The sequence below is a fragment of the Scyliorhinus torazame genome, chromosome 21 (assembly GCF_047496885.1).
Source record: "Scyliorhinus torazame isolate Kashiwa2021f chromosome 21, sScyTor2.1, whole genome shotgun sequence".
Classification (NCBI taxonomy): Eukaryota; Metazoa; Chordata; class Chondrichthyes; order Carcharhiniformes; family Scyliorhinidae; genus Scyliorhinus; species Scyliorhinus torazame.
In genome coordinates this window covers 11600286-11613421 of record NC_092727.1, presented here as the reverse complement: position 1 = coordinate 11613421, position 13136 = coordinate 11600286, and the positions used below count along the sequence as shown (strand labels likewise).

The 13136-nt window shown below is 44.7% G+C and overlaps 1 protein-coding gene across 1 annotated transcript in view; it reads left to right on the top strand.

Moving 5' to 3' along the window:
- Positions 1-13136, top strand: part of gig2o (grass carp reovirus (GCRV)-induced gene 2o) — a 66307-nt gene that overhangs the window by 35665 nt on the left and 17506 nt on the right. The window contains exon 5 of the mRNA XM_072487747.1: positions 11083-11548. Coding sequence (XP_072343848.1) covers positions 11083-11548 — 466 coding nt within the window. The remainder of the gene's footprint in view (positions 1-11082; positions 11549-13136) is intronic.

Here is a 13136-nt window from a genome sequence, read left to right as displayed (position 1 = left end):
CTCTGTACACTCGAATGTGGCGACTAGGGGATTTTCACAGTCACTTCATTGCAGTGTTAATGTAAGCCTACTTGTGACAATGATAAAGATTATTATTATTGAAATGAAATGAAATGAAAATCGCTTATTGTCACAAGTAGGCTTCAAATGAAGTTACTGTGAAAAGCCCCTAGTCGCCACATTCCGGCTCCTGTTCGGGGAGGCTGATACGGCCATAATTATGGCAGTTTCTATTAAACTTTACTTGATACAGTTTTTGCATTTTCTAATTTTACCTTTCTGCTAAAATGGGGACGAGTATGAAGTTGGCTGAGCAATGAGTGCAACATCTTACAAACATGGTGCAATCATTATTCAGGACAGGTGTTGTGAGGCAAGCTAGACTTCAAAGGCAGCTAAACTATAAATCACAGTGAGTCACCACTTTCAAATAATGTCAGAATTTTCCACCGGTGGGATTTTACGCTCCCGATGAAGTCAATGGTGGCCGGAATTCTCCAGCTGTTGGGATTCGCTGTTCCCGCCAGCAGCGCCCACTCATACACGGGTTTCCAGGCGACCGTGGGGGTGGCATCAATGGAAAATCTCATTGACAAGCGGCTGGAGTGGAGAGTCCGCTGTCAGCGAACGGCCCGCCTCCAAGATACACGCGGCTGGGCGACTGGAGAATCTGGATTTTTCAATGACTCGCCGCGTTTTCCAATCCAACCCCCTTCCATGACGGGACTGTAAAATTCCCGAATACCAATCAGGTCACCTTTGACGGTTTATTTGTCTCTTTCTAATCCATTTTTAGGTCCCCCTCCCCCTACTCCAAATGATCATGGCTAATTTCATTCTTTGAGGGTTATTTTCAAGTTTTGTGCCGCTTGTAAAAAAAAGGCCAGCATTTTCTCAGTTAGTTCAAAGGAATGTCCACTCAATCTGAGCAATGTTTTCTCCCTGCTGTTTTCTGGTGAGTGTCAGGAGGCTGGAGGTTGGGGAAACTACATTTAGATTGTTGCGTGAAATCTGGAGCATTTTTAGTAAATTGTACCAAGGGTCAAGGAAGAATTTGAATGAAAAATACCTACTTTTCTCTTATAATTAGTGACTTAACAATTGGAATGTCAAGTTTCAAAACTGAGTTTTCTGAGAAATGTCACCTCATTGTTACAAAGACAATTTAAACATATTCTTCTGCAGAGGAATGACTGAAATCGCGAGTCATAATTAAAGGAAAGAAATTTGTTTATGTCGGCCTTTCACAACAGCTGGACCTGTCAAAGAACTTTCCAGTCAATTAGGTACTTTTGAAATGTAATCACTGATAAAATATACAAAATGGAGAAACCAATTTGCGTGTGGCAAACTCCAGCAACGTAACAACGAGCTGGTAACCTGTTTTTGTGATGTTGTTGAGTGATAAATATTGGATAACTCCCCTGTTCTTCTTTGAAATTGTGCCATGGGATATTTTGCATCAACTCAAGCAGGCAGATGCGGTGTCACTTTACCATTTCACCCAAAAGACGATGCCTCCAACAATGTGACACTCCCTCAGTGCTGAAGCTGAAGTGGAAATTGAAGTGGGAACATTGTCACTGAGAGAGAAGGGTTCTACCAAAGGAATTGACATGAAGCCCACAATTCATCCAATTTTCTTTTAAAAATAATACACCACAAAGTACAATTAAAAACCTTCTTTAAATGACGTGTTGTGCTCTGCTGTTGATGGCCAGAGATGTATCACGATGCCTTGAACAGCTTCTTAATGCTCAAGATAATTTCCTTGATTTCCCTCCAATTATGTTTAATCCAGAGGTGCTGGCAGCCCTCACCCTGATCCCCTGCGTGACCATTCTTTATATGTGAGCTTTAGCGACGAGTGCCAGGTAGGATATTCTGCTACTGGGGCATCACAGTTAAACCAAATCCTGTCTACTTGATATTAATGGCAGGAAGTGCTTTTCAGCAAGTGATTGAAAGCAGAGATTGCAAGAGATCAGGGGTTATGAAATGAAATGAAAATCGCTTATTGTCACAAGTAGGCTTCAAATGAAGTTACTGTGAAAAGCCCCTAGTCGCCACATTCCACCGCCTGTTCGGGGAGGCTGGTACGGGAATTGAACCGTGCTGCTGGCATGCCTTGGGCTGCTTTCAAAGCCAGCGATTTTGCCCTGTGCTAAACAGCCAGGAGAATGGGGATGAGAAACGTATCAGCCACAATTGAATGGCAGAATGGACTCGATGGGCCAAATGGCCTCTTTCGGCTCCGAGGTCTTCTTGTCTAATTGTTTCACCCTCATTGTTTGAGATGAGCAAAAATAAGACGAGCGTCCCCACCGATGTAGTTAAGTTTCTTAATTCAGCACAATTTGGGGGTCAAATCCACGTTCTATATCAGTGCATTTTTAAGTGTAAGGGTCATTGGAGGAGTTAACCAGTGAGCACTAATAGCATCAGGGAAATATACAGCAATGTGAAATTGCAGAAAATTCAATACAGAATTGAAAATGTATTTTCTATGAGTTTTGTGTGGGCCGGGAAGACCCCGAGAGTGAGGAGGGGGTTCTTGCAGCGTAGTAGGGATAGGGGGGGGCTGGCACTACCGAGCCTAAGCGATTATTACTGGGCCGCCAATATCTCAATATTCTGCGTTGTCACAGAATCGCCGAGGAGAAACTTATAGCCAAGTTCCACACACATGAGTGCGGCCTCAACCGGGACCTGGGATTTATGTCGCATTACATTCAATCCCCACCATCTGGCCTGTGAAATCCTACCAACTGTCCTGGCTTGGCACAATTCACACCTCTTTAATCTGAGGTTACCCCATCTCTGGATCTGTAAAGATTTAATCACCTGCTAATGCTCGCATTCCAAGCATTGTCTGGCAGCTTTGAATTTGTCTATATCATTGTTTCTGGAACATACCTCTTCATTCACCTGAGGAAGGAGCAGCGCTCCGAAAGCTAGTGACATCGAAACAAACCTGTTGTCCTTTAACCTGGTGTTGTAAGACTTCGTACCTAGGACAAGGGCAGCAGCTACAACTTCCCCTCCAAGTCACTCACCATCCTGACCTGGAAAATCTTCACCGTTCATTCACAGTCACTGGGTCAATGTCCTGGAACTCCCTTCCCAACAGCACTGTGGGTGTACGTAGACCACATGGGCTGCAGTGGATTACGAAGGCAGTTCACCACCACCTTCTCAAGGGCAATGAAGGGATGGGCAATAAATGCTGGCCTGGCCAGTGATGCCAGCATCCCGTGAACAAATGTGGGGCGAGGGTGCACTTTTAGTCCCTCTGCTTGGTGGAAACTAATGGAGATTAATCACTAAGCGATGACCCTAATGCTTTGTTTTCACATTGTCACAGTATTGCCGAGAATGTACGCAAGTACGCACAGTACTGAGGAGAATGTAAGTAAATTGGGATTGTACTTGTCTCACTGAGAGGAAAGTTCCGATGGATCCTTCACTCGGTGACCAAGCTAGGGTTTGTCAACCTGTTGAGTGGGGATGGGGCAGATGTCCAACTTGAGATTTAGCCAACTTGACAGGAAGGAGGGCAAGCTGGGAATCAGAGGATCAATAGACCGCGCCGGGCAGCTGCAAATGGTTCGGCGGCTCGGTAGCACAATGGTTAGCACTGTTGCTTCATAGCTCCAGGATCCCAGGTTCGATTCCCGGCTTGGGTCACTGTCTGTGCGAAGTCTGCACGTTCTCCCCGTGTGTACGTGGGTTTCCTCCGGGTGTTCCAGTTTCCTCCCACAAGTCCTGAAAGACGTGCTTGTTTGGTGAATTGGACATTCTGAATTCTCCCTCGGTGTACCCGAGCAGGCACCGGAATGTGGCGACCAGGGGCTTTTCACAGTAACTTCATTGCAGTGTTAATGTCAGCCTACTTGTTATAATAAAGATTATTATTATTATAAACATGCTGACATAAAATGGAGAAAATGGAGGCTGAAAATGGGGGTGGAATATCGAGGCTCCAGACGTAGCCACATTGGATGACATCTAAATGTTTGCAAAGGTATAACCTCCTCTGATTGTACAGTCCACAAAGCTGATGGTCAACCCATCCCTCAACCATGGCATCCTCCATCCATTCACACCTGCACAGTCCCTTGAATCCCACAGCTCAACATCCTATAGTCTGCAGCTACAATACCTTCAGCCCGAATGAATCCATGTCCTCACTAAATTGCAGCTCCACTTTTCCACAGGTCCATTAAGTACAGGCACAAGTTTTATTTTAATACGGCGGCAATTTTCTTGCGTCTGAGGAAGGAAGTTCAAGGCCCACGCACAAGTCTCCTGGCTGACACAGAGCAGGCCTGAGTGAGTGTCACCATTTTGATGAGATAGGGCCGTGTAGACTTTTCAGCCGCTCAAGATTTTCCAGCGTCCAATTAGATGGGGCAGATTTTTACCTTTTTTCCACTAACCTGACTTTCTTCCATATCCATTGACACACTTACCCAACAAAAATCTATTTCAGTCTTGATAGCTCCACTTGAAGTTTGATCAATGATCTGATCGAGGTGTTTAAAATCTTAAAATAAATTGTTAGGCTCGATATGGCAGTTCTGATGGAACGCCATCAACATGAAACGTTAACTCTGTTCCTCTCTCCACAGCTGCTGCCTGATCATCTCAGTTTGTCCAGCATTTTCTATGTTTATTTTAGATTTCCAGTGTCTGCAGCAGTTTACTCTCGCCTTGAGATTTCCTGATGATCTGATCAACTAACTAAACACTAAACACAGAGAGGAGGTGAAACTGATCTTGAGCGGCAACGCAAAAACAATGACCGGAATTCTCCGGCTGTTGGGATTCCCTGTTCCCGCCGGCAGTGCACCTCTGCCCGTAGCGTTCCCAGCGGCATGGGGTGGCTTCAATGGGAAATCCCATCGACAAGCGACGGGAATAGAGAATCCCGCCGCCAGCGAACGCCTCACCGCCGAGAAACACGCGGCCGGGGGACCGAAGAATCCAGCCCAATGATTGCGAATCGGCAGCCACTCTTGTCCGGCAACTTATTATAATTTACAGTGATCAAATTGAGCAAGAAAAATGGTAAAACCATAAAATTAGCTGAAGATTTGTCATAGCCCCTTCTTGCACTCATGCCCAAGACCAATTTCATTCCCACTTTTTTCCATAACTGCTTGTGAGATCTTGCCGTGCACAAATTGTCTCCAAATTGTCGCTATTGGAGATCAATCATTACACTTTTAAACGCATGTCATTAACAGCAAAGGTCGAGAAGTTGCGATACAAATACAAGTTCTGAGTTGACTGACACACCGTCAACTCCACTCATGGGTTACATATTATGTTGCAGCTCTTCATGACAACTTTACCAGTCTGTTATGGACAATGGCTAGCCAAAAGATAAGTGGTGCCATTATTGGCTCTTTAATCCCAATTTCTGCTTGTTTAAGGACTGCGATTAATTTGGTCAAATGCAATTAAAAAAACATTATCGGTCAACGGGAAAAAAAAGAATGTTGAAAACGTGAAGGACAGAGAATATTTATATTGAATATTGTCACTTGTAGGCATATCTCCCTCTTCTGATGGATTGTTGGCAGGAAGTGAGGGGTCATAGAACATAGAACGATACAGCGCAGTACAGGCCCTTCGGCCCACGATGTTGCACCGAAACAAAAGCCATCTAACCTACACTATGCCATTATCATCCATATGCTTATCCAATAAACTTTTAAATGCCCTCAATGTTGGCGAGTTCACTACTGTTGCCGGTAGGGCATTCCACGGCCTCACCACTCTTTGCGTAAAGAACCTACCTCTGACCTCTGTCCTATAGGGCAGCACGGTAGCATTGTGGATAGCACAATTGCTTCACAGCTCCAGGGTCCCAGGTTCGATTCTGGCTGGGGTCACTGTCTGTGCGGAGTCTGCACATCCTCCCCGTGTGTGCGTGGGTTTCCTCCGGGTGCTCCGGTTTCCTCCCACAGTCCAAAGATGTGCAGGTTAGGTGGATTGGCCATGATAAATTGCCCTTAGTGTCCAAAATTGCCCTTCGTGTTGGGTGTGGTTACTGGGTTATGGGGATAGGGTGGAGGTGTTGACCTTGGGTAGGGTGCTCTTTCCAAGAGCCGGTGCAGACTCGATGGGCCAAATGGCCTCCTTCTGCACTGTAAATTCTATGAATATCTATTACTCCTCAGTTTAAAGCTATGTCCCCTCGTGCCAGCCATTTCCATCCGCGGGAGAAGGCTCTCACTGTTCCCCCTATCTAACCCCCCTGATCATTTTGTATGCCTCTATTAAGTCTCCTCTTAACCTTCTTCTCTCCAAAGAAAACAACCTCAAGTCCATCAGCCTTTCCTCATAAGATTTTCCCTCCATACCAGGCAACATCCTGGTAAATCTCCTCTGCACCCGCTCCAAAGCCTCCACGTCCTTCCTATAATGCGGTGACCAGAACTGTACGCAATACTCCAAATGCGGCCGTACCAGAGTTTTGTACAGCTGCAACATGACCTCCTGACTCCGGAACTCAATCCCTCTACCAATAAAGGCCAACACTCCATAGGCCTTCTTCACAACCCTATCAACCTGGGTGGCAACTTTCAGGGATCTATATACATGGACACCTAGATCCCTCTGCTCATCCACACTTCCAAGAACTTTACCATTAGCCAAATATTCCGCATTCCTGTTATTCCTTCCAAAGTGAATCACCTCACCCTTCTCTACATTAAACTCCATTTGCCACCTCTCAGCCCAGCTCTGGAGCTTATCTATATCCCTCTGTAACCTGCTACATCCTTCCACACTATCGACAACACCACCGACTTTAGTGTCGTCTGCAAATTTACTCACCCACCCTTCTGCGCCTTCCTCTAGGTCATTGATAAAAATGACAAACAGCAACGGCCCCAGAACAGATCCTTGTGGTACGCCACTTGTAACTGAACTCCATTCTGAACATTTCCCATCAACCATCACCCTCTGTCTTCTTTCAGCTAGCTAATTTCTGATCCACATCTCTAAATCACCCTCAATCCCCAGCCTCCGTATTTTCTGCAATAGCCTACCGTGGGGAACCAAATGAAATGAAAACCGCTTATTGTCACAAGTAGGCTTGAAATTAAGTTACTGTGAAAAGCCCCTAGTAGCCACATTCCGGCGCCTGTTCGGGGAGGCTGGTTCGGGAATTGAACCGTGCTGCTGGCCTGCTTTGGTCTGCTTTAAAAGTCAACTCTTTAGCCCTGTGCTAACCCAGCCCCCTCATGATAGGGTTTCCGTAAAATTTATTAAACTGTTAAACAATGTTAAGGGTGTGGTACTTGATTAGCAGCACCTTCATTTGATCGTCCCTCAATTGTTTTGATTCAAGGATGCTTTCGACAACGTAATGCTGTTTTGGGGGAATTGAAACTGAAACTTTGAAAAGTTTATAATGAAAACATTATAAAGTCCAGCTGTGCGCACATCTCACTGCAGAGTTACTAACCGAGGGGTGAGGTGAGTGTGTGAACTCCCTACATTTCAGTTCCTGATAAATTGTGAAAGAACTGGAAGGGACTTGTAGAAAATATTTCTTCCTGCAGCGAGTGCACTGCCAGAGGGAACGGTGAAAGCAGGTTCAATAACTTTTAAAAAGAAATGATTAAACATTTGAATTGAAAAAGAATCCAGGCCTGTGAGGAAAAAGAAGGGAGTGGTATTAATTGGATCGTTCGCTCAAAGCCTGTTTCTGTGCTGTTAATTCTAAGATTTACGGATAGTGTTGTTGTATGATGCAATCGACCCCATCTGGAATAGTTGGTGGTGTTTTGTTAACTTGGTAATAACAAGGGAAGAGCAACAAAAGTAATTATGTCCCCTGGGATTTAAACAGCTAAGAAATTTAACCACCTTTGTGCTGAGAGAATTGAAGTCCTCAGATTCATGAAACGGTTTGAGGAGTTTCTGTAGGTCAATTGTTCCGCATGGTGAAGGATCATAAATTTAAAATAAGGAAGTTCAGAGGAAGATATGAGATATCACGGTGGTGCAATGGTTAGCACTGCTGCCTCACAGCTCCATGGACCCGGGTTCAATTCCGGACCTGGGTGTCTGTCTGTGTGGAGTTTGCACGCTCTCCGCGTCTCTGCGAGAGTTTCCTCCGGGTGCTCCGGTTTCCTCCTACAGTCCAAAGATGTGCAGGTGAGCTGGATTGGCCATGCTAAATTGCCCCTTAGTGTCCAGGGATGTGCACGTTTCAGACTGACGATGGTAGACATTGTGAAATTTGTTACCAGGGAAGGCACTGAATTTAAGAGAGAGAAGTGACTGAGAGATATGGTTAAAAGCTTGGCAGTTGGGTTCAATCCCAGAGAAAATTTTTTTTATCGGGGGTGGTGTCCTCCAGATCACAGTTCAAATGCAGCCAATGTTCCTTCAATTGTTTTGGCGTATTGTCTATTTATTGCATCAGGTGGTGGGCGTTAGTTGACTGAGCATTTATGCATCTTAAAGGATGTTGCATAACCTGTTAGTTCCACTGCAAAGTACATTTCTGATTGCTGTGCACACACATGGTTTAGAGGGAACATTATTCATAGTATTGAACTCAGTTTCCTGTTCGAAATATTGTTGAGATTATACTTTATACTTGTACACTTTGAAGTTATGTTGTGTTATGCTTCAATTCCCACTTGGGTCACTGTCTGTGCGGAGTCCGCACGTTCTCCCCGTGTCTGCGTGGGTTTCCTCCTGGTGCTCCGGTTTCCTCCCACAAGTCCCGAAAGACATGCTTGTTAGGTGAATTGGACATTCTGAATTCTCCCTCTGTGCAGCCAAACGTGACGACTGGAGGATTTTCACAGTAACTTCATTGCAGTGTTAATGTAGGCCTACTTGTGACAATAATAAAGATTATTATTATTATGGCAGTTTCTATGAAACTTTACTTGATATAATTTTTGCATTTCCTAATGTTACATTCCAGCTAGAATAGGGACGAGTATGAAGTTGGCTGAGCAATGAGTGCAACATCTTACAAGCTTGGTGTAATCATTATTAAGGACAGGTGTTGTGAGGCAAGCTAGGCTTCAAAGACAGATAAACTGTAAATTACAGTGAGTCACCACTTGCAAATAATGTCGGAATTTTCCACCGGTGGGATTTTACGCTCCCGCTGAAGTCAATGGTGGCCGAAATTCTCCAGACGTTGGGATTCTCTGTTCCCGCGGCTTCAATGGGAAATCTCATTGACAAGCGGCAGGAAGAGAGAATCCCGCCGTTACTGAACGGTGGACCTCCGAGAAACACGTGACTGGGCGACCGGAGAATCTGGATTTTTGAATGGCTCGCCGCATTTTCCAATCCAATCCCCCTCCATGATGGGGCCATAAAATTCAGCCCCGAATACCAATCATGTTACCTTTGACGGTTCATTTGTCACTTTCTAATCCATTTTTAGCTGCTCCTCCCCTACCCCAAATGATCATTGCTAATTTCATTCATTGAGGGTTGAGGGTTGTTTTCAAGTTTTGTGCAGCTTGTAAAAAAAAGGTAAGCATTTTCTCAGTTAGTTCAAAGGAATGTCCACTCAACCTGAGCAATGTTTTCTTCCTGCTGTTTTCTGCTGAGTGTCAGGAGGCTGGAGATTGGTGTACAACAGGTTGGGGAAACTACATCTAGACTGTTGTGTGAAATCTGGAGCATTTTTAATAAATTTTACCAAGGGACAAGGAAGAATTTGAATGAAAAATATCTACTTTTCACTTATAATTAGTGATTGACAATTGGAATGTCAAGTTTCAAAACTGTGTATTCTGAGAAATTTCACCTCATTGTTACAAAGACAACTTAAACATCTTGTTCAGCTGAGGAATGACTGAAATTGCTTGTCATAATTAAATGAAGGATATTTGTTTATATCGTTTATATCGGCCTTTCATAACAGTTAGAGTTAATTAAGTACTTTTGAAATGTAGGCACTGTTAAAATATACAAAATGGGGCAGCCAATTTGCATGTAGAAAACTCCAGCAACGTAACAACGAGCTGGTAACCTGTTTCTGGGATGTTGGCCGAGTGATAAATATTGCTGCTGATGATCAGGAATGTATCACAATGCCCTGAACAGCTTCTTAATGCTGAAGATTATTTCCTTTATTTCCCTCCAATTGTGTTTAATCCAGGGGTGCTGGCAGCCCTCACCCTAAGCCCCTGCGTGACCGTTCTTTTTATGTGAGCTTTAGCGGCGAGTGCCAGGTAGGCTATTCTGCTACTGGGGCATAACCATTAAACCGAATCCTGTCTTTACTCGATATTCATGGCAGACATCTACACCTCCCGCTGCCTGGGGAAAGTGGGCAGCATAATCAAAGATCCCTCCCACCCGGCTTACTCACTCTTCCAACTTCTTCCATCGGGCATGAGATACAGAAGTCTGAGAACACGCAAGAACAGACTCGAAAACAGCTTCTTCGCCACAGTCACCAGACTCCTAAGTGACCCTCTTATGGACTGACCTCATTAACACTACACCCTGTATTCTTCATCCGATGCCGGTGTCTATGTAGTAACATTGTATATCTTGTGTTGCCCTATTATGTATTTTCTTTTATTCCCTTTTCTTCCCATGTACTTAATGATCTGTTGAGCTGCTCGCAGAAAAATACTTTTCACTGTATCTCGATACACGTGACAATCAACAATAAACAAACAGGAAGTGCTTTTCAGCAAGTGATCGAAAGCAGAGATTGCAGGGGATCAGGGGTTATGGGGAGAAGGAAGGAGAATGGGGATGAGAAACATATCAGCCATGATTGAATGGTGGAGTAGACTCGATGGGCCGAGTGGCCTAATTCTGCTCCTATGTCTTATGGTTTTACGGTTTCATCCATGTTGTTTGAGATTAGCAAAAATAAGAGTAGCGTCCCACCGATGTAATTAAGTTTCTTAATTCAGCACAATTTTGGGGTCAAATCCACATTCTATGTCAGTGCATTTTCAAGTATAAGAGTTATCAGAGGCCCTAATGTGAAATTGCTGAAGGTTTGCGACTGAATTAAAAATGTATTTTCTGCTTTAAATTTTCTTTCCTTTGTTCAATTCAAGTTGACAAGTTCACCGGATTACCATGGCTGATTACGGAGATATTTGGGCTGAAGAGGATGGACCTGGTTTTGTTCCAGCAAAACTTCAAAGCTATGCACCACCAGAGAATGGCACAATCTATGTGATGTACCATGGAACCCGTGCCAGTGATGTCAATTCCATTCTCAAAAATGGTTTCCAACGATCCAAGGATGGCATGCTGGGACCTGGAGTCTATATCAGTAGAGACATTAGGAAAGCCAGCAGATATCCACTGGGTCTGCGTGACAGTCAGAAGGCTGTACTTAAGTTAAGGGTGAATGTGGGAAAAGTCATAAAGATAAATTATCAAGGACACCCATTACAGAAGACATGGCGTAGTCATGGTATTGACACTGCCTGGTGTCCTCCAAATTGTGGGATGGTACCAAGTGGTCTGGAGGAAGATTGTGTCTCAAATCCTAACAGAATAAAAGTTGTTGATGTCCTTCGCCCAAAAGCTTGCGGGGACCCTTGGGCCTACCCTGATGAGGACTGAATTAAATAGTGGTCAGCGAAAACAGAGGTGTGGGGTGGTGGGATGGGCAGGGGATTTCTACAATTATAGTCTGCCTTGGGCTGGGAAGGGAAAGTTCTGCCATGTTCTTGCTCTTGAGGGTGGCCTTGTGTGAACAACAGGGGACAATGGGATTGAGTTAAATGTGGTGCTCCACAAACACAGAGCCTGACAACACTCATAAGAGTAATTGTTTGCAGACTCAGCTCCTGGCAATGAAACCTACGTGCCAAGGGGCACGAATGAGAATATTGGTCACTGACGCCATCATATCCCATTCTCAGTGCCCCTCAGCTCCTGGATCAGAGTCTCTGAGCTCATACCTCATTATATAGATTCACACAAGAGAAATGGTTATACCAACACAGATGGAGCAGAGTCTCAGTGTGAGTCACTGCCTTCAGTAGAGGAACAGGGCATTTTGGGGAGAAAAAAGACAGTTGATGTCACTAAAGGCATTGCAGGAAAATCAGAGGTGAAGGTAAATCTAACCTTCTTTGAAGGACAGTTTCTCAAAGCAATCAGTTTGTATCATACACTTTGTGATGTTAAAAACCATCGATTGTTGTGCTTAATGTTTCATACAAAACAAATAAAATCATTGACTGTCTTTTTCTGTAGTAAACCAATAGTAATGGAATGAAATGGATACTAAAAGATTTGTGCTTGTCCAATCTGGGGGAAAAAATTATTCCGTTTAACGTAAAAGGTCTTGCCTGGATGAGTGTGGCTCCAATAACACTCAAGAAGTTGGACAGCCTCCAGGCCAAAGCAGCCCGCATGGTTCTCACCTCATCCATCACCTTTAACATTCACTCCCTCCACCACCGACACACAGTGGCAACCGTGTGTACCTTCTATAAGATGCACTGCTGCAACGCAACAAGGTTTCTTCAACAGCACCTTCCGAGCCTGCAACCTCTACCACCTAGAAGGACAGGGGCAGCAGGTACAAATTCTCCTCCAAGTCAATCACCATCCTGACTTGAAAATGCATCATCGTTCATTCACTGTCACTGGGTCAAAATCCTGGAACTCCCTTTCTAACAGCACTGTGGGTGTACGTAGACCACATGGGCTGCAGTGGCTTACGAAGGCAGTTCACCACCACCTTCTCAAGGGCAATGAAGGGATGGGCAATAAATGCTGGCCTGGCCAGTGATGCCAACATCCCGTGAACAAATGTGGGGTGAGGGTGCACTTTTTCTCCCTCATGCTTGGTGGAAACTAATCTGGTTAATGGCCAAGCAATGACCTTAATGCTTTGTTTTCACATTGTCACAGTATTGCCGCCACTGAGGAGAATGTAAGCAAATTGGGATTGTACTTGTCTCACTGGGAGGAAAGGTCCGATGGATCCTTCACTCGGTGACCAAGCTAAGGTTTGTCAACCTGTTGAGTGGGGATGGGGCAGACGTCCAACTTGAGATTTAGCCAACTTGACAGGAAGGAGGGCAAGCTGGGAATCAGAGGATCAATAGACCGAGCCGGACAGCTGCAAACGGTTTGGCGGCATATAGCAC